Source organism: Choloepus didactylus, chromosome 15 (assembly GCF_015220235.1).
Source record: "Choloepus didactylus isolate mChoDid1 chromosome 15, mChoDid1.pri, whole genome shotgun sequence".
Lineage (NCBI taxonomy): Eukaryota > Metazoa > Chordata > Mammalia > Pilosa > Megalonychidae > Choloepus > Choloepus didactylus.
Window position 1 is genome coordinate 32019348 of NC_051321.1, and position 21629 is coordinate 32040976.

At 36.6% G+C, this 21629-nt stretch overlaps 1 protein-coding gene across 12 annotated transcripts in view; it reads right to left on the reverse strand.

Moving 5' to 3' along the window:
- BTRC (beta-transducin repeat containing E3 ubiquitin protein ligase) overlaps nucleotides 1-21629 on the reverse strand; it is a 227594-nt gene that overhangs the window by 21571 nt on the left and 184394 nt on the right. For all 12 annotated transcript variants that reach the window (XM_037804156.1, XM_037804153.1, XM_037804157.1 and 9 more), the window contains 6 exons: nucleotides 11293-11524; nucleotides 7898-8084; nucleotides 3684-3780; nucleotides 2848-2985; nucleotides 2258-2376; nucleotides 114-363 (listed from right to left, as the gene is read on the reverse strand). In XM_037804156.1, coding sequence (XP_037660084.1) covers nucleotides 114-363; nucleotides 2258-2376; nucleotides 2848-2985; nucleotides 3684-3780; nucleotides 7898-8084; nucleotides 11293-11524 — 1023 coding nt within the window. The remainder of the gene's footprint in view (nucleotides 1-113; nucleotides 364-2257; nucleotides 2377-2847; nucleotides 2986-3683; nucleotides 3781-7897; nucleotides 8085-11292; nucleotides 11525-21629) is intronic.

The following is a 21629-nucleotide window of genomic DNA, read 5'->3' on the forward strand; positions in this document are numbered from 1 at the left end:
ACCTAAATATGAAATTGCCCTTGATCAAATTTTCACACAAATTCCCCTACTCTAAGTTGAGGACTTACTAAAAACTGCCTATCATCTAATTTAAGAGCTCTTAGGCTTCTTACCTTTATAGTCCTATCCCCAGATGCAGAAACAATGTACTTGTCATCAAAGTCAACAACATTGACAGCAGCTCGGTGTCCAACCAGCACCCTTCGGAGGGTAATGTCAGTTGGGGAGGCCATATCCCATACAGCAATGGAACGGTCTTTGGAGCAGGTCACCATCATGCCATTATTGAAACGCAAGTGTAGAACTGCTTCACAATGGTGAATCAGCGTGTTTAGCATTTCACCTGTATTTACGTCCCACACTCTGGAAAAACAACATTAAGAAGGTTATATGAAATTTAGATGGTACACACGCTGTAATCTGTTACCAGTATATAACTGCATTCTCTTCCATAAATATTTATTTTTTAAATAAACTGCTTTATATTTATTCAACAATCCAATGAGCTATTTTTCCCTGCCCCTTTCCATTTTTCTTCACTTTAAAAAAATTTCCTAATTTTAAGTATACAATTCAGTGGTATTAATTACATTCACAATGGTGTGCTACCATCACCACCACCTATTACCAGAATTTTTCATCATTCTAACCCCTCCTCCGTATTTTCATGGTAAAGAGTTATACCCTACTCTTCTTTTGCAGCTTTGAGGCTGAACTGAGATTAAAAAAAAATACTGACGGATCACGGGGAGCTAGTAGATAGGAAAGGTCTGACTTGGGAGAGTGGGAAAAGGAAGGGGATGGGGTGTTGCCAGTGCAAAATCCTGAAGACATACTACTTGAAATCTGGTTGGTGGTAGGAATGAGATAGCAACTGCCATCACCTAATTACTGGGTCCAGCCTTCAAGATAAATTATTTCAAAACTTATAATATTTTGATGATATGATACCATTAACAAGATAAATGTTAAACTGGGGATTTGATTAATAACAGCAACATTAGTGCCCCACTGATAGCCCTCAGGAACCAGAACGGATATAGGTCAAGATGCTTTTGTAAAAGACTTATTTAGAACTGTGGATCTGAGCTTGATTACCTGGATCTTTGTTTTCATCATCCAAGTCAAGGCCCAGGATTTCCTAGACATCCAGTATAAGTCCCTGTTTCTGTGCTTTGAATGGGTTGGGGATCAAGAACGGGCAGCCTACTGTAAAAATGGGCTTCACAGCAGAGTGTGACTTTGGATAGTACAAGCACTGGTAATGACAGATTTTACTTTGATTACTGTATTTTTGTGTATTTAATTTGGTTTTTATAATGCATTTTATTTGCTTCCAGTTTAAGTCCCCTTTTTAGAAAATTATTTTATTCCATTTTCCTGTGAATGATGTTAGCCCCAACAGCGTTTTGGCTTCTTTGGTGTATTCCACAAGCACCAATAAATGCAAATGTCAATAACTCTAAGGACTGAGTTAGCTATGCTTCTAAGTCAAAAGACAAGAAATAGGAACAGCCTTTTCTATTCACAGAGGATAACTTGGAATGCTAAACATTTAACTTCTGAGAATCTAACAATGCAGCTGTTTTTTTTTTTTCTATTTTTTAAAAGTTACTTTTGATGCATTATGTTTGCCAATCCTTTAGCTCAAGGCAAAATTCCTAACAGAGGTTTCCAGCAGTGCTGCTAGTACCCAGAACTCAAGCTACACTGCACTCCAGCAGCATAATGGCTGTGTCATCAAATCACTAGCGCCTCTGGAAATTGAAGGCCCCCTCCCTGAGTGAAGCTTGCAATTAAAAACTGCAGGTACAGCAGGGGAGGGGCTGGCAAAGAGACAGCATTGCTCACCTATACACATTTTAAAGGAGATAATGCATGCTTACACTACAGTTACAACTACATGAAAGGAATGCTTTATTCCATTCATGTCATTCCCGTAATGGTGGTTTCATAAAGAATGCAAGGTTTACCATAAAGATAAGAAACGTTTTTATAGTAGATGATTCTCCCAAACTAAAATAGGATGTGCGCTTTAACTGTACAAAAATGTAAACTTACCTTGATTAACCTAAATCAAGTTTTCTAGTTCTAGATGGACATAAATGTTGGGGAAAACGGATGGTTTATTTTTCTTCAGTTATAGAAGTTTCAGAACTGTGTTCTTGAAGATATATACAAAATTACTATCATCTATGACAAAGAACAGAGTAGATCTGATGTTTCAGAGTTCAAAAGCTCATTTGAAATTTTCTACCTGACCGTGGAATCCGATGATCCAGTTATGATCACCCTCTCGTCATACTGGAGGCACAGGACAGAACCCGTGTGGCCCGTGAGAATGCGCTTGCATTCCAATGTACTTTTATCCCAGATCTAGGATGGCAAACAAGAAGATCCTTTTGATCACCGTGATAATGGGGGTGCTGTGGAGACTTGCTGGCTCTATTATGTGTTTGATTCCCAAAAGAATCAAAGCTCAGAGCAGTGTGGAATGCATTATTTTCTATAGGTATAGCTAAGCACCTACATGTATGTGGCTTCAGTACTAATGCAGACTTTATTCTTTTCATTAGGCAACAGGGGTAGCCTGTAATTATGCCAGAGCCAAAATAATAATACCCCATTTCAGTGTGCTTCAAGAAGGGAATTTAACCCTAGGACTGTCCACATAGGTGGGGGAGGCAGATATCTGTCTTTTAAATAAATGATTTTGGCTTTGGGACTCTAAACAATCTAAAACTCCCACTTTCCAGAAATAGAGCTTAATTTTATGCTTTGGATTGCTTTATGCATGTGGTCACCCTCACCCCCTCAGCTACCCTTCCATAACTGAAGAGACCTCACCTTGATTGTGTTATCTCGAAGGCCGCTTACTATCTTTTGATCATCATACTGTAAACAGTAAACTCCTTTGCTTGTTTCACTTCGGCAGTGGATTCTCTGTAAACTATGCCTTCCACATCTCCAATTAGACTCTATTGTCTGAGAAGAAGAAATGGTAAAGAAGCAATAATTAGGAAAGAACCACAACCAAGCTCTTCTATTTTTCCCAGTTGTTAAAATATCTGATTTTCATGGCAACCAACGATAAATGCTCAACGCTTCTTTCTATGAGATACATAGAACTTAAGGCAAACTAAAAATACGCTTAAGGTAAACTAAAAATACACTTTTCAACAGCTATTATCTAAATTCATAAAACATTTTCACATTTGCAATGTAAAGATTTATTTTTTAGAACTCTCCTGCATTTATGTTGTTCAAACAAATAATAAAGCTGGTGGAAAGAGACTGCTCAGCAACAGAGGGCAAGCTATGGCCACATGATGTTATGTGTTCAGTGCTCTTCTTATGAATACAGTAGCCATTTCTACCAGTGACCCTCCATGAAGGTTCAATTAGAAGATATTTGAATATCAGCTCGTAAGTGCAACTTTAACAGTCTCACTACGCCCCGCCTCCTCTTATCGATGATCTATTAGTAAACAATTTTTAAAAGCTTTAAAAAAAATTTGCCTGGCAAATTATTAGATTTTACCTACCCTATTCACTTTTTAAGAAATTGACTTTTAACCTACATCAATAAACTTTAATGGGTTTGCTGTAACAATATTGTTACTGAAGAATGGCTGAAGATTCTCTAGCATTTTGCAAATACCCAAATAAACATAGATTCTTACCTCAATATCTTGTATAATTTTAGGATAAAGTGCTCTATAAAAAGAGTTAGGAGGAGCAGTCCCATCAGGAGGTTTGTTTTTGAATAAATACTGTCCCCTAAAAAATAACAAATATTTCCCAATGAAAATAATAATATACATTTATAAGGAGCTTCATATTTCTTCGAAGTGTTTTCACAGTTACCATTCCATATAATCCCCATTATTTGCCTGGAGAGGTATGACTTTAAGCCTGATTTCAGGAGCCACACATTAAGAAGTAACTTTCCGGGCTTAAGCAACACTGATTTGCTTTTTGGTAAAACATAATATTTCCAATGTAGGATATCAAAATAATTGTACTATTTGTCATTTGGCTTTTGGGAACATGGGGTTTTTCTAATTTGAGAAAACAGACAATCAAGCTTTAAGGAATAATATATATATATATATATATATATATAAAACGTCAATAGGCAAACTGAATATGTATAATCAGAATTCGATTTGTCTATTAGAGATCTGTGTAATTAGATTTCACTTTGAAGTTTCTGTTAGTGATGGTAATTATTACTTTTGAACTAACCCATGGTGCATAGTCTTTTCCTCATTGAGTAAAACTGTGTCGGTGTCAGTGAAACCTAGCATCAAGGGCAGCAGAAATCCTTTTTCTAGGTCTTCATTTGTGTGGGGTAAAGTGTACTGGCTGCTCAGAAACCCAGGCTGCTGGTAAGCAGTGTGACTATGCTTTAAAAGGAGCAGTTCAGTTCATTTCAACAGAAAACAAAAGGATCACAGGAGTGTCCAATAGCAGGTAGGGCAGAAGATGAAGAGAAAAGCCTAAGAGCACTGTGCTGTCAAGTCTAAGGCGTGAAATTGACTTTCACAGGTGTGTTTCTGGCTATGCATATATATACATTCATTTCACTGCCTTTCCTTGATTCCAGTGAGCAACATTTGTTAGCATCTCCTTCCTTATGACAGCACATCTCTGGAATACTCATATCCCAAGCTAGATCTTTGCTACAAAAAAATCAGTAAATGGCAATCACTTCCTGCTGGGTAAAAAATTTAATTCCTCATCCTGAAGTTAAGAACCCACCAAACACGGTGTGGAAGCTAGTAAACCCCACTATGGGTGTACTAACTGCTGTTCTCACTGGCACTGTGCCTTGCAAAGTGGAGATAGGCAGAAATGCCTCTGAGTGTAATCTTGGCACCAGAGAAATCATGTTTTCTCTGGGCCAGTCATGCACTCCTTCTATAGCTCCATTACAATATAATTAATTGTTCAATGTTTCCAGGAGCGCTTCTCCCCTGCCCTCTCCCTATTATATACACCTTGAAAATTAGTTGAGAAAATATCCTATCAGGAAGGTAGCTGGCTCTGGCTTCTGTGTTAATACAGAAGGGGAAGTCTGCAATGGAGAATATAAATAATATAGTTTTTAAAAAGGGATTAATAGAACCAACATAAAGAGAAAACGGGATACAAGTATGAAATAGCTTTAGTCTAAAGGTCTACTTCTTATAAACAATCTTATTCTATAAACATTTTTCAGGCAAACAAGCATTCATTCACATAGATTTTAAAAGAAAAGACTATAAATCTGGCTAAAATATAATTTAATAAGTTCAACTCCAATTTCCTCTAATGAAGTAGGAACTATTATCTTCATTTTGCAGATAAAGAAATCAAATATCAGAGAGGTTAAATAACCTGCCCAAGGTCACATAGGTATCAAGAAGCAGACCTGGGATTTGAAACCAGGTTTGACTCCAGAACCCAAACACTTAACCACTTTATTGCCTCTCAATGCCCACCATTCCTCAGAATTCTTGTCTTCCTTTTAATCTCTGGCAATTGTACACAGGCACTCCAGGATTTTCTTCACATACAATGGTATTATTCTGCATCCTAAGGAAAGAGGACTTATATGAACTTGTTTTTTACTCCACTGCATCTACTGTGCCTTGTTAAAGTATCTGTATTTCTTCAGATCAAGAGTGGCTACAGGTTGGAAACTGGCTTTTCAGCCTGTATGTTGTAAGTCAAAACCTTTTATAATGGAAGCTCTTTGACAATAGGGACCACTTCTACGTGACATGCCTAGTACCTATGAGAGTGTGGGTACTTGATAAATGTTAAATATTAAATTCAGAATGGTACCATAAAATGTGATCTGCTGATTAAGAAAATGGACTTTTCCCAAGTGGTCCTTTATTATACTTTCAAGCGTTATCATAACATGAGCAGAGAGTGTGTTTAGTATTAATCAAGATAAAAAATGACAGAGTTCATGTCCTAAGGGCAGGCTGTCAAGTCCATCTAGATATAAAATACACAGCAAAGTGAAAGTTAAATCTTAGAGACTCAAAATTTTATTAGAAAACTATATTTACTTATTTATTTTTGGTTAAAAGAAATGGAAGAAACTTTCAAGGCAGCATATGGGGAAAAGTGTAACACAGAAAGACAAATGATACAGTATGTTTAGTAAGAAAGCAAGAACTCATCATAAAACAAAAGGAGAAACTCATCATAGATTAAATTTTTAAAAAAGAAGACAACTAACACAGGAAGAATGGCAACATGTAGAAACAGAAGCAGTAACAAGAAAGTCAAGGGGCCACTGGAGAAGGTCTTTATGCTTGGGCAAATATTTATAATTTCATGGAGCTATATAAAGTTAAGAGGATAAATAGAGCCAAAGACAAGGGAATGTAGCCAAAATTCTGAAGGATGCTCAAAAGAGAAGGAATGGGTTTCTATGGTTGAAGAGTTAGGGGAAAGAGAGGTAATTACTGTGCAACCCAGGATTATTTCTCAGCTATGCCTGCACATATTCTTTTAAAAGGCCAAGCCATCTTTTCAATTATCTTATTTGCTTTTTATTTCTAACTAAAATAACAGACCTTGTTGTTTAGTGCTAATCCTAAGCAAAATTGTGGAGCTTATTTACCTTTGGCATTTTCACCTCTACCTGCCAAGAAGTGCCCACTTAATTCTTACTTTCCTCCTTTTTTTGCCCCTTTTAAAACCTATCTTCAAAAAAGGATTTAGTAAACTCCCAATGTCTCATAAAGGTTTACTGTTATTAACCAGTCCAAATAGGAACAAAGTGTAATGGGAATGAATCTCTGTAACTAAAATTTCAGGTCAGGAGTTACTTGGAAGAGAGTTTTCTTTTCCCTTTTCCCCTTCCTCTTCGAGAAGTAAAATCATCTTCCTGCTGCCCTGAAATTTTAACAAGTAAGCAATTCTCTGCTCTATTTCTAAGGCTGGTCCTAGAATTCTTAACAAAATGATGGACTCTGAATGCCATGTAACTACATTCTTTTTTGTTTTTTTTATACTACTAAAGAGTTTATTTCCAAAGTACAAAATAGGTTATAAACGATAAGGTTTCTATTTTCCTACCATAATGAGAATAAGAAAGCCATAATTGGGCAACAGAGATAAAAATACTCTCTAATTCATGCAATTTTTATTTGGCCAAAGAAGTGCCTGGTTCTTGTTCCTTATAACTGAATTTGAGAAATATTTTTAAAGTGTTCCTAGTAGCCAGAATGACAGAAATCTCTGAAGTATGTGGTGTCGTATTAGGGGTCATCATATTTATTACATATTAATGAACTTCAAAAGACACAAAAAAAGAAAGGGAACCAACTATATATATAAGGGTATTAAGAAGAAACAATGATTTATACCAAATCCCATTTTTCACTCTTTCTGATGGCTAGAGTCATTATTCTAGTTGGACATACAAATAATTTTTTAATTACAAAAGCGATAAAACACTAGGGATGTGAGCTAACACAAGAAATCTCCTGAAGGAGAAAAGAATAATTTGTCCTGGATTATTTGAGGAGAAGCTGATCTGATGGCTTGTATGTGATTCAAAGTTATCTACTTGCCTTGTAATTCAGTCCTTTTTTAGTATACCAATTTCTACCCAGAGATCAGAATGTTTTAAGCTGGTGGGCTGCCCAGTTCATCATTTTTTGCAGAGCAGTATCAATACAACATTATGCCATTTTATGAGTGATTAACTGGTCAGAAGAAAAACTGCTGGGAAAATGAAAAACCATTCTCCTCTACTTTTTTTTTTTTTACCTTAAACAAGTAAAATCATGGTATTAAATAATGAGCCGCTCAATGATTCCCAAAATCTTCACGACTCTGCATGGCTAGGTTCTGAAGCTCTGTATAGTAAAAATGTTAAAAGGCTCACCACCCTCTCCGTTCTGCCAGGCCTCTCCACAGAGAATCTGTCCTGACCATTCTCTCGATGAGCTTCTTCCATAACATGCCATCAGATGTCACTCGGTACCATTCTTTGCACACAAGTTCAGCAGCACATAGTGATTTGGCATCCAGGTATGACAGAATGTTCTCAGCAATGTGATCCAAACCCCGAGCTTTCCGGGGTGGGGGTAGGAAAGGCAAAGAAATAGAAAATAAGGGGTGGTGAACGATTTTTCACAAAAGATTCTTTAAAACAATACAGCATTTGTTCTGGTATGAAGGCGTATCATCATCCCTAGTGTGGTCCAGTTTCTTTTTCGATTAGAGACTTGGGTAAAATGAGTGTCAATAATTTTTCCATTAGGTTACAGAAAAGAACAGTATTTTCCATTTTCCTTTAGATAAGGAAGTTCACGCTAACAACCAACAAACCCCCCAAGACATTAAAAATAAAAAGGATCCCAGAAAACAATTCACATCTATCTATATGGATTTCAGCATTAGGGGATGTTCTGTGGATGGCATCTCAAACTCTGTGGTTCTGAACCCCACCCCCAAATCTCTATATTAGGTCCATTTCTCATTCTGTTTCTATTACTGCTATAGCTCCAAAGCTGTTCAGTAAAAGAAATATCTTTTAAATGTACTGGGGGAGAAGCACTAATTCAGAATGTGCTGGGTTACAGAATGTTGGGCATGCAGAAAGTGAGGAGAGAAGAAGGAAATATGGATTGATACAGTAACATCCTGAGAGGAAAGAGAGGGAGGTATGCTTAAGTTAAATTCAACAATGAGTTTCATTTCAGATGGTTAAAACTATATTTAAGAATAGCTACTGCTATAAAACCTCATGACAGTTTACCAAAAATGAAATAATCCCAGACCAATAAATAACTAGGTTAGCATTTCAGAGAATATTTTGTAGGATGCACAAATGAAAATAGTGGAGAGTAGGTCCTGAGCTGTGCAAATTGGCTCCACCACCTGAATCTGTATTGAGGTCTCAGAGGAACAGATCATATAAAATAGGATGGACTCAGGACACACTAATAAACCTTCTTTTGGCTGTTGTTCTAATTAACAAGTGAGACAGAAACATTCAAAGTTATTTCTCTTTACAGGTTACATGTCACAGGTTTTCTAAAGAACTTAAATAGTTCAGGAGGATTCTTTCATACTCTGACTCCCTTGGGCACAAAACTAACAAACAGGAAAGAGAATACCACATTACATTTTGTGCCTTTCCTCTGGATCATACAAAAACAAACATGGACAAAAAGAAACAATCCAAATGTGCTTAAACATTCTAATTATAAAGATTATACATATGAGTATCAGTTACCATTTTTCAGCAGACTAGGGAAAGAAAGCATAAATGGATCTTGTTTGGCTGGCATAACATGTCCATATTTAAGCATAAACAGGTGGAGGCAGCCATCACCTAATTCTTAATAAAGGAACATAACTATAAGTCAATTGAAAATATAATAATTAGTTCTTCATGCAAAATATATTGATGGTACAATTTCTTCATCTTTATATTGAAACTTCCTACACCACCAGAAAAGTTTCCAAAATGCATTCTGTGTTTTTAACAGCTGCCATCAAATTGCTCCTGATCCTTCACTATGTACCTATAAGTCTTAGAAGTAATTTCACCTAACAGTCCAAACAAACCCATTACATTAATGGATTACAGGCCTTTTTTTTTTTTTTTTTAACTAATGTAGCTAAATGGTGAGGTTTATAAGTTAAAAGAGCTGTAAAGCATTAAACTGATGATTTAATGCTTTACAAGAGTGGTCAGCTGATATACACTAGGGATGAGTGTTAGGCAAAGTATACACAGGCCTAATCAAATGTTATACCACCAAGAATTAGTGGTATAAGCTTGAGATAGTAGCATATATCAGTGATTGAGAGCACAGTAATGAGGTACACACAGTGTGTTCATACAAAGAAAACAGTATGTCTATGGCGAAAAAAAAATCCAATGAGTGAAAAGGGTGCAAATATCTATGCTATTTAACAAAAGGGATACATTCAAATTCAACTTTAAAATGGTTATTTCTAAGATACAGTTAAATATAGGCACTTTTTTTTGTCTTAAAGGGCAATTTAAGTACCAAGTTTGGAAAAATAATTTTTTAAAAAAAGACATAATTGACAAAGATTAAACCAAATGGTAATATGCAGTTTGGGGGTAATATGCAGTACAAGCTGGTATATCTTTTTTTCTTAGAGGACAGTTTGGCAGCATGTATTAAAAGTCTTTAAAATGTTTATAGCCTTCAATACAGCAATTCCACTTCTGGTATTTTTTCCTTAAGAAGCCCATATGATTAATGTATAAGAATGTCTGTCATAGCATAATTTATAAAAGGGAGAAAATTTTGAAACTACCTAAACATTCACAAAAAGGACAAAATTATGATTAGGGTTTCACTGTAAAGAATACTGTGCAACAATTAAAAATTATGTTTTAGAAGAACAAACACTTAGGAAAATATAATAAGAGAATATATTAAGAAAAAATGTTAAAAACATTTATAATAACAGCCTTAGGTAAATATACACACCTAGAAAAAACTGGAAGGCTATATGCCAATATATTAACAGCATATTAATAGTTTTTTTCAACAAGAAAAAAGAGGATTTTTCATTGAGATCTGCTCATCTCTGTATTATTTTTTCTTTTAAACCAAGCTTTTAATAGATGAGAACCTTATGTTTTCCTAAGATAGCATTTCCCTCCAATACTGATACCTTCATAGTATCCTAGATCAGCATTAAGCATCCTGGAAATCACACAATACCCCCGTCCTCCCAAAAAAAGTATTTTAAGTCTCATTATCTATATATTTATTTAGTTTACAATAGCTATTTAGTTACTGATCATGATGAGATTGTAAAACCTGGGATTTACATATTTACTGTCGAAACAAGGCTCCTGAAATATTCTTCTAAAATACTCTGTTAAAAATGTTCTTTTCAACCCTAGAATTTAAATATTCTGTTGATAAATTCTCATAGAAATCCAAATCCAAGTATATAGTTAACATACACTGAAACAAAGTCACATTATAAAAGACACACCTGAAACCAGTTATTACCTCAAAAAAGATTTTATTTGGGCCTATGTGCAGGTTAAAAAAGCACTAAATAGAAAGGCGTAAGATAGGGAAGAGTTGAATCTTTATCTCCAGAGTTTGAGTTTGTATATTTATATCCCAAGAAGGTCCAATTAAAGAACTCAATTTGTAAAAATCAAACCAATAAAGGCTTTCAAAAAAAGAGATGTATAGCTGAAAATCCAGTGCAGTTACTATTGTAGCAAATCTTTCAGGCAAATTAATGGCTTACTAACACCCATAGACATACCTGGCAGAGCAGTTATGAAATCCCTCTGCAACATAGGTTTAAGATATGAATTTATGTGTCCATGTTGGTAATGACACATTTGGGATATAAGATGTTCCACAAATTCCACTTGATCAGACTCTGACCACTGTTCAAAATATTTGACACACAGTTCCTTTTCCTTTTCATAGCTTGCCGAGAGTTTCCGTTGCTTGGGTACAATCATACTGGAAGTGCCATTGGCAAGTTTTGTCTGTAAAAGTGGGGGGAGGGATTAAAAGAAACATATAACAATAAGTACTGAAAATGACAGAAATGTATAATTTTCTGGTCTGGCATGTTATGTTATGTCTTTTTGACGGAGCTCACTCTGTTACTCTGTTAGTAATTGGACATTTCTGATGGCAATTACATGGAAAGCCACAGAAATGCTATAGTAGGCTGGTAAATCAAGTATATTGCCAGAAGACTAAACATCCATTTCCAAAAGTTCACAATAAGAAATTCTTATTATTTGGAGATAAATAGATGAAAATGAATACAAAAAGCAGGTTTAGTTACCATTACTAGCAGGTAAAAAGCTTTTTGCTTTTTCTTGTGTATACCAGTTACCAGACATTTATACAAATTACTCACTCACAACTCACTTTTTACTAATCAAATAAGAAATTCTCAACGCAAAGAAAGTCCAGTGAGACTCTGGTACCTTTGGAGATAAAGCTTAAATAACACTCACATGCTCAATCCACTTTTTTTCTTCTAAAAAAATTCCATCTCCACTGTCATCAAATTATAAGCCATAAAGTCTTTTTATTGACTGATCCACTCAATAAATATTTATTGAGAATCTACAATGAATCAAACACTGTTCTAGATGCTAGGAATACAACAGTGAACAAAAATGGTATAATCCCTGATACAAATTTATATTCTAGTGGTGGAGGCAAGTTAAGACATAGGCAAATAAGCAGAAAATATAATGTACATAGTGCTATAAAAAAACAGAGCAAGTTAAAGCGGGTGGTGGGGGGGAGTGGTATGTTATTGAGGTAGGCAGAATTCTAAGACGGTCCCCAAGGTCCCAGCCACAGGTGTACACACAACTTTTCTCAGTTATTCAATCAAATACATGCAGAACTGTTGTGAGAAAATTTTCATATGTAATGAAGTTCCCAAACCAGTTGACCTTAAGATAGGAAGATTACCCAGGAAAGCCCTGAGCTAATTCATGAGCCCTTTAAAAATGGAGAGTTTGCACAAGGCAAGGAATGTCTCTAGGAGTCAGAGACAAGTCTCTAAGAGCTGAGAGAAGCCACTGGCTGACAGCCAGTAAGGAAACAGGAACTGCAGCCCTGTAACTGCAAGGAACTGAATCTGCCAACAAGAATGAACCGAGAAAAGGATTTTCTCCCAGAGCCTCCAGCTGAGAACACAGCCTGGCTGACACCTTGACTTCAGCTATGCTGTATTGGGCTTCCAATCTAGGGAACTGTGAGCTAAAAAATGGGTATCATTGTAGGCTGCTAAATTTGTAGTAATCTGTTAAACAGCAATAAAACACACACACACACACACAATATAGTTATTTAAGTCTAGGGGTCAGAAATGGTATCTCTAAAGAGGTGACATTTGAACATGAAAGAAATGAGGTAGGAGGACATTTCACTATTTGGGGGGAGAATGGTATAGGCAATAAGAATTTTGAGGGCAAAAGTTCTGGGTAGCAGTGTGCCCAGTGTGGCTGGATTGAGTGAACAAGGAGAAATATGGCTGGAAAAGTAGTCAGAGCCAGATCATCCAAGTCATTTAGGTGGTGGTAGCCAAACTCCAAAGATGGCCCCCAACAATTCTAGCCCTCTTTGTACAAGCATGTATGCTGTCTCTCCAACCAAGAGGAAGAGTTTTTGGCCTATCCTCTGAATCTGGGCATTGACTAACAGAACAGGGAGAAAGTGACATTCTGAGACTTCTGAGCCCAGGCAGCTTCTGCTTATTTCTTAGAGCCTTGAGCCACCACATGAGAAATTTAGGCTACCCTGCTGGAGAGAGAGACCTGGAGATGAGAAGCTATGCAAATAGAAGCTACATGGAGAAGCACCTAGAAGCTTGAGAGTGACATGATTTGTTTTACCATTTAAAAGATTCATTGCTATGTGGAGAAAGAGTATATGGGACATGAAAGAAATGAGACCAATTAAGGGATCACTTCAGTAGTCCATGAAAAAGATAATCTCTTGAACTAGGGTGGAGCTGTAAAGGTGGTAAGAAATAATTGTGATTCAGTATTTTGAAGGCAGAGTCAATTGAATGTGTTCATAGATGGGAAATGGGGTGTGGGATAAAAAGGAGTAAAGGATGATACTGAAGTAAGTATGATTTTCTTTAAAGTATAATCATAAAGTAGTATAACTGGGTACTTTTCAAAGTACTTTGATGGATCTCTGCCATATTTGCCTAAGGTAAACCCAATTTGGCAGGAAGACCTCTGTTGCCGTAGAGTTCATCCCTGCCTAGACATACCGAATGTGCAACATGCAACAAAATTGTACCAAATTTGGATGATCAACTTCAGCTATTTAAGACACAAGCTTGCCTGATTTTCTAAATGTTAACTCCTATATGTAGACTTCTTTACAATATACAGTTGAAAGTGTGTTTTCAAGAATGGCAATAGCCATTCTATTTATACTTGAAAGAGCTGACACCTGTAAACAGCAAGCCCTGGTGTGCGGAGTTGAATGTTTTCTAGCAAAAATGCCACTGTTGTCTATGACATAGACTAAAAATGATTAATAAGAACCTTGTTGGACACAGGCCTTGGGGGACTTCTGAACTGCTTTTTGTGTAGGTTATTTGTTTGCATCTCAGAAAAGGAAAAATCATGAAATGTGGAATAAAATTTAGAGAGCTAACAATACAAATGGTGGGTTTACAAGCTTGACCAAATGTCACTTCTCATCACAACAACCAAAATCTCCCACTCCATCATCTTTTATATATTTACCCTTTGTTTTTTAAAAGGTAGAAATGGACCTAAGTTGGGTGCTATCTAGAATACCGTTCTCTGGAAAAAGACCAGAAGTGCCAGTTACAGAACAGAACAATCAGCAAGTTAATGGAAAGATTCCATTTATATTTTAACAACCCAGATGTTTCTATCATCAAGGGGGTCATGCTTTGATTAGTGATTATCAGATTACTAATAGATAAAACCACCTGAGGGTTTTAGCAGTTTGGTTATCGCACTGTAGAGCTAAAGTTCAGGCAAGACTTTCTTATGCTTTCTATGACAGAATCATCAATGGGACCTAAAAATATTTGACTATTAGAAATGAAGTATAAACTGAGAGGTCATGGATTTACCAACTGTTCATTTGGGCTACTCTAGCTGGCACTACATTTTAGGCACCACACTTCAGAACAGAGAGTTTTTTTGTGAAGTAGAAAGATACATACCTCAGATCCAGTATCGCTTTAAATAAGTTACTGTTAATCACTATACCACGTGTATTATTTTAAAAGCTTTGGCCCTGGGGAAAAAAGACCTCGTTTCAAACTCTAGCTCCTCCATTTACCACCTGTGTGACATGGAATAAATTATTTTTTCCTGAATTTTTATTTTTATGAGTCTTGGTTTCCCTCATCTGTAAAGTGGGGATAATAATATGACCAATTTCATTAGATTTTAGTGAGGAACAAATAACATAAACTATGAAAAGCATACTCAGCACACCAACTGGCACACTGAAGTGCTAAATAAATGATAGCTATCAATACCATCTCAATGAATTTATGATACTGTTGAAGTTGAATACCCCCACACACATACTTTTTGGAAAGTACATCCTTCTTTCTTACAATGTAATATATATTTTTCGATTTAAATTATCATGTAAGCATAATAAACATAAAAATGTAATTCCTAACTGTACAAATCAATTGATTTTCACTAGGCGAACGAACATACTCATGTAACCAGCACTAAGAGCAAGAACCAGATCATCATGAACCTCGCAAGCCCTGCCTTGTACCCCCTCAGTCATTAGCTCCCTACCTAAGGGTAATCACTCTACTCATTTCATTGTGTTTTTTTAGAAACCATCTGCCAATGCAATTTATAGTAGCATAAAAAAAAACCCAAAATACTTAGAAATAAATTTTAACAACATATATGTTAACTCCTTGAAAAATAAAAAATAAAGAGGACTTATACTACTGAATATCAAGACCTAACAATAAAGGAATAGTCATTAAGACAGTGTTTTCTTGCTTTTTTTTTTCTTTTATAAAAGTTTATTAGGTTACAAATTTACAGTTCTAAGGCCATAAAAGTGTCCAAACTAAGTCACCAACAAGAGGATACCTTCACCGAAGAAAGGCTGATGGTGTCTGGAACATCTCTGTCAGCTGGGAAGACACATGGCTGGTGTTTGCTGGTACTTTGCTCCTGGGTTTGTTTCAAAATGGCTTTCTCCAAAATGTCTCTGGGCATCTGTCTTAGTTCCTCTCTCTCAGCTCCTGTGCATCCTTGCTTCTTTCTCCCAGGACATTTCTCTCTAAGCGCCTGGGGGGTCCTCTCTTAGCTTCTCGGGGGCAAACTCGGGGCTTCAACTCTTAGCTTTGCATCTCCAAACATCCTTTTGTCTGCACCTCCAACCATCTCTAACCCTTAGCCAGTGTCTGGGTTGTCTCTTAGCTTGTCCCTAATATGTCTCTTTCAGCTTCTCTTGGGGCATTTTGTCCTCTCTACTCTTTGTATGAGCTCTCTCTTTTTTTAAAAAACTCAGTTTTATTGAGATATATTCACATATCATACAATCATCGATGGTGTACAATCAACTGTTCATAGTACCATCATATAGTTGTGCATTCATCACCCTAATCTATATTTGGAACATAAGACAATGTGTCTTTGATGTAAGGACAAACATGGAACAATGGAACAGAACAGAGAGTCCAGAAATAGACTCTCATATGGCCGACTGATTCCTGAGAAAGACGCCAAAATAATTCAATGTGGGGAAAGGACAGTCATTTAAACAAACGGTTTTGAAACAACTGGATATCTATTTGGAAAAACATGAGCCTTCCTTGTCCCTTACCTCATACTAAACACAAATATTAACTTGAAGTAGATTCTGGATCTATGAATAAGAGCTAAAACTATAAAACTTCTAGAAGAAAACATAGGAGAGAATCTTGGTGTCCTTGGGACAGGCAAACATTTCATAGAGGGGACACCAAAGCCCAAAACTTTAATTTTTAATAAAAGAAAAAACTGATGAAGTAGCATTTGGCAAAATTTTAAACTTCTGGGTTTTGAAAGAAACTATTAAGAAAATAAAAAGGCAACCACAGATTGGTAGAAAATATTTGCAATATATGTATTTGACAAAGGAATCCAGAATACGTAACAACTCAAAAGTAAGAACTGAGTATAAGTCAACTGAGAATAATAAGAAAACAAAGCCTATTTTTTTAAATGGGTGAAAGATCTGAATAATTTCCAAAAAAAAAAAAAAAAATTCCAGATAGCCAATAAGCACATGAAAAGAAGTTCAATACTAGCCATTAGGGAAACGCAAATTAAGGAGATACTACTACATACCTACTAGAATGGCTAAAATTAAAAAGTTTCTAGACCACGTTTAGCAAGAATGCAGAGCAACTGGATTCTCATACATTGTTGGTGGTAATGTCTAATGATACAGCCATTTTGGAAAACAGTTTGACAAATTTTTTTATAAAGTTAAATATAAACTTACCATATGACCCAGTTCCACTGATAGACTCAAGAAATTAAAAACATAGGTCCACCATAGGACTTGGACATGAATATTCATAGCTGCTTTATTCATAGGTAGCCCCCAAATGAAACAATTCAAATGCCCATCAAGAGATGAACTGATAAACTGTAATATAGCTAGCTGAACAATGGAATAGTACTCAGCAATAAAGGAAGGAACTACAGATAGACAGAACAACATGAATCTCAAAAATGATTCTCTCAAATGAGAGAAGCCAGGCACAAAAGAGTATATACTTTATGATTCCACTTATATGAAACTGTAGGAACAACAAATCTAATCTAATCTGGGTTTTGAAAGAAAACAGATCAGTGGCTGCCTGGGGCTGAATGTGGGGGCAGGGTTGACTTATTAAAGGCACAAAGTAACTTTGGGGGGACAATGAAAATGTTCTATATCCTGACTGTTGTAGTTACACAAGTGTATATACCAAAATTCATCAACTGTATACTTAAAATGGGTGTATTTTATTTGTATGTAAATTATATATTAATCAGGTTGATTAAAGAAAAAAACTTCTTAGAGTATTCCTAAGGCTAAATGCCATGGCCTTATTAATTTTATCTGTAACCAAGACGTTACATTTATAGAAAACTCTGGAAGTAAAGGTCTTTGCTATTGAGTCTCTTTCCTGTATCGCTCTTCCATACAGATTTTTCTACAAATGTCTAAAGTAAAAGTAAATGCAGCAAAAGCTTTGGTCTACAGATAAAATAAAATTCCAAAATTTCAATTTGAGGACATCTGAAAATCCACAAGGGCACAGTGAAAAAGTTCAATTATTAAAAAAATCAAAAGGCTGTATATAAGAGAGTACAGGAGAGAGGGTAATGGTTACCAGTGGCGGTAAAATTGATTTGGCTTTCCTCTCAAAAGCCTGATGACTCAACCACTAGTGTTTAAATGTCTAGGAAAACTGACAAACCACCTTAGTTTAATGGTAACATTCTAACTTTCTGCCATCCCTGCATATCTCCTCCTTTGCTTTTCCGTTTATAATGAACAGTTATCTCCAAAAGAAAGAAAGGAAAAAATAAGCTGTCAGGTGACAAGTACATAAAATGAAAGAAGTTAAGAATTTATATGACTGTCTTCCAACTTAGTCCTCAAAAGCTGAGGGCTAACACTTTTTCCCCTGAAAATATATTAAATGTATCACTTTCAAAATTACCATGCATTTCTCTTAAGCTGTAATCAAGACTATGAGGAAAAAATACACCCCTGAAGACACCAACTGGCCTAACCCACCACCACTGCAGTATGAAGCGTCCATTAAGTCAGCATGGACTGGGACTGGCTAAACTTGGTGTTGAAATGACAAATGAAACTAGTCTGCATGGAAACCCTGCTTTAACTACAAGGAAAGGTGTGGGTAAGTAAAAAAATGAAAATGTTCCAGACACAGGACACTATTTGGAAATGGGGATATGCAAGGACTAGATGAAGTATTTACCATTAGATAGATGCAGAGATAAAAGATATTTAAAGATTCTATTTGAACTTGAGAAGGCTTTGAGAAAAAGCTCTAGCATTGAAAGCTATGTTAGACAAAAAGGGATACAATGATGATGAAAATGAATTTAAGAATAAAGTGAGCAGGGATTGTGCTGGGAGTAAGGCCTAGTAGGGAAAGGACAAGCATTCTGACTAAGGCTGGAACTGCAGAGTTATCAACCAGCCCAACAACCATTTATTGAGTGCCTTCTCTGTGCTGGGTACTTATCTTGGTGCTAGGGAAACTGTGGTGAACAGGCACACAAAAACTTCCTGCCTTACTTTCTTTGGGGAGGACAGGTAATAGACAAACACATTAATTTCAGAATAGAGTAAGTATTATGAAGAAAACAAAATAACATAATAGGGAGTGAATAATGTAGCCTACTTTAACTGGGCTGGTGAAGAAATTACTCTGAAGAAGGTGACACCAGAGCTCAGATCTGAATGATGAGAAAAAAGATTGTGAAGATTTGGGGGAAAAGCCTTCCAGACAGAAGGAGAGTTAAGTCCAAATATGCATTCAGGTGAAAGACAGAAATAAGGTCAGTGTGGTTGGGGCGGAGTGAATAAGGGGGAAAGTAGTGAGAAACGAGGTTATAGAGGTAGCCGGGGCCAGATCATATAAGGTCCTGTGGGCCACGGGAAGGAGTTTGGATTTTTAGTGTAAAGGAGAGCCCTGGAGGTTTTGATGTAGTGGGGTATGGCATCACTGATAACATGCTTTAGAAATACGTGCACCAGCTGCCACCTGGAGAATGGACAGTGGTGGTGGTGGCAGTGGGGGTAGGGTGGGGTGGGGTGGGTGGGTGGAGAGCAGGCAGGGGGAGATGATATGCAAGAGCAGGAAGACCAGTTAGAAAGCTACTAAAATACTCCAGGCGATTACTGGGTTGATCATGGCTAGGATTAGAAGAGGCAGATTAGGAAGTGCTTACAAGAAAGATATTTTACCCTCACAAGAGAGGAGGAAGGGCCCATTGAGAATAATATACCTTGGTTATAAAGCACATTTATTTCAGTGCAATGATTTACTTCCTCAGTAGGGCTGAGTCTTTAGATGTTTAATCTGGTATATTAACCTAGATGGGGATAGAATGGCCAGGAGAAACAAGGTAAAACTTGTAAGCATTTTGAGGGGAAAGGGAAAGGCTTTTTAAGGAGGTGGGAAGAAGACAGTTTCTCCAGACAGAGTTGAAGTTAAGAAAAAGAACTGGGGACTACAGTGGTCTGGAGTATCCTCTAAAGGCAGTTGTCAAGCTATAGTTAGATAAGAATCCAAAAACATCTACTTAAAAGCTTTTCCCTTGTTTTCCCTTGATTTCTTTGTAAGAGTACCTTTAAAAACTCAACATTGTCTCAGGTGAATTAAAAATTAAAAGGAAATGGGATCATCCACATTTTATTAGGATTAAAAGAGAGCTAGATAAGCACATGTAGGGATGGAGATAGTAATGGCAGGGAGAACCAAAACAGCTCCAGAACTGCCAAAGAGCCAGGGTAGGAAAGGAGTAATAAACCAGAAGAGAGACAGGTCCACTGGCACCTGGGCATCCTTTTACAAGATGATTTCAAGAGAAATTGAGAGAATTTGGCCATATACTGAATATACAGAGTAAAAGATAATGCATACTCAAAAGTGGGATCATAACTTTTAACATCCTAATTTTCAATTCTTAAAAAAACATTACAATGTTAAAAAAACATTATCTTAGGTTAGTTGTCTTTTTCTTACTCCCTTGTTATGGTCTCTTTGAAATGTTCTTTTATTGTATGTTTGTTTTCTTTTTAACTTTTTTTTTCATACAGTTGATTTAAAAAAGAAGGGAAAGTTAAAAAAAAAAAAAAAAAAGAAAAAAGACAAACAAGGAAAAAAAAAAAAAAAAGATGTAGTGCCCCTTTGCCCCCTTGAGGAGCCTGTGGAGAATGCAGGGGTATTCGCCTACCCCACCTCCATGGTTGCTAACATGACCACAGACATAGGGGACTGGTGGTTTGATGGGTTGAGCCCTCTACCATAAGTTTTACCCTTGGGAAGACGGTTGCTGCAAAGGAGAGGCTAGGCCTCCCTGTATTTGTGCCTAAGAGTCTCCTCCTGAATGCCTCTTTGTTGCTCAGATGTGGCCCTCTCTCTCTGGCTAAGCCAACTTGAAAGGTGAAATCACTGCCCTCCCCCCTACGTGGGATCAGACACCCAGGGGAGTGAATCTCCCTGGCAACGTGGAATATGACTCCCGGGGAGGAATGTAGACCCGGCATCGTGGGACGGAGAACATCTTCTTGACCAAAAGGGGGATGTGAAAGGAAATGAAATAAGCTTCAGTGGCAGAGAGATTCCAAAACGAGCCGAGAGATCACTCTGGTGGGCACTCTTACGCACACTTTAGACAACCTTTTTTAGGTTCTAAAGAATTGGGGTAGCTGGTGGTGGATACCTGAAACTATTAAACTACAACCCAGAACCCATGAATCTCGAAGACAGTTGTATAAAAATGTAGCTTATGAGGGGTGACAGTGGGATTGGGAATGCCATAAGGACCAAACTCCACTTTGTCTAGTTTATGGATGGATGTGTAGAAAAGTAGGGGAAGCAAACAAACAGACAAAGGTACCCAGTGTTCTTTTTTACTTCAATTGCTCTTTTTCACTCTAATTATTATTCTTGTTATTTTTGTGTGTGTGCTAATGAAGGTGTCAGGGATTGATTTAGGTGATGAATGTACAACTATGTAATGGTACTGTAAACAATCGAAAGTACAATTTGTTTTGTATGAAAAAAAAAAAAAAAAACAAAAAACATTACAGTGACCAAATAAGTAAACCATTATCTTTTAATTTTTGTGGTCAGGGTGAGGGTTCAAATAAAAAAGAAAAAGTGGCTATATATATAGAATGGGACATTCGTTTCAACAGAAGTAAGCAACACATTTCTCAGTGGGATTATTGCATTAATATTTTAACAGTTTCTACTAAATATGATTACATATTAGGTGAACTCATAAATACGTCAGATCTGATTAGTGAACATGGACGACAGGAAGGAGAAGATTTGTCAGC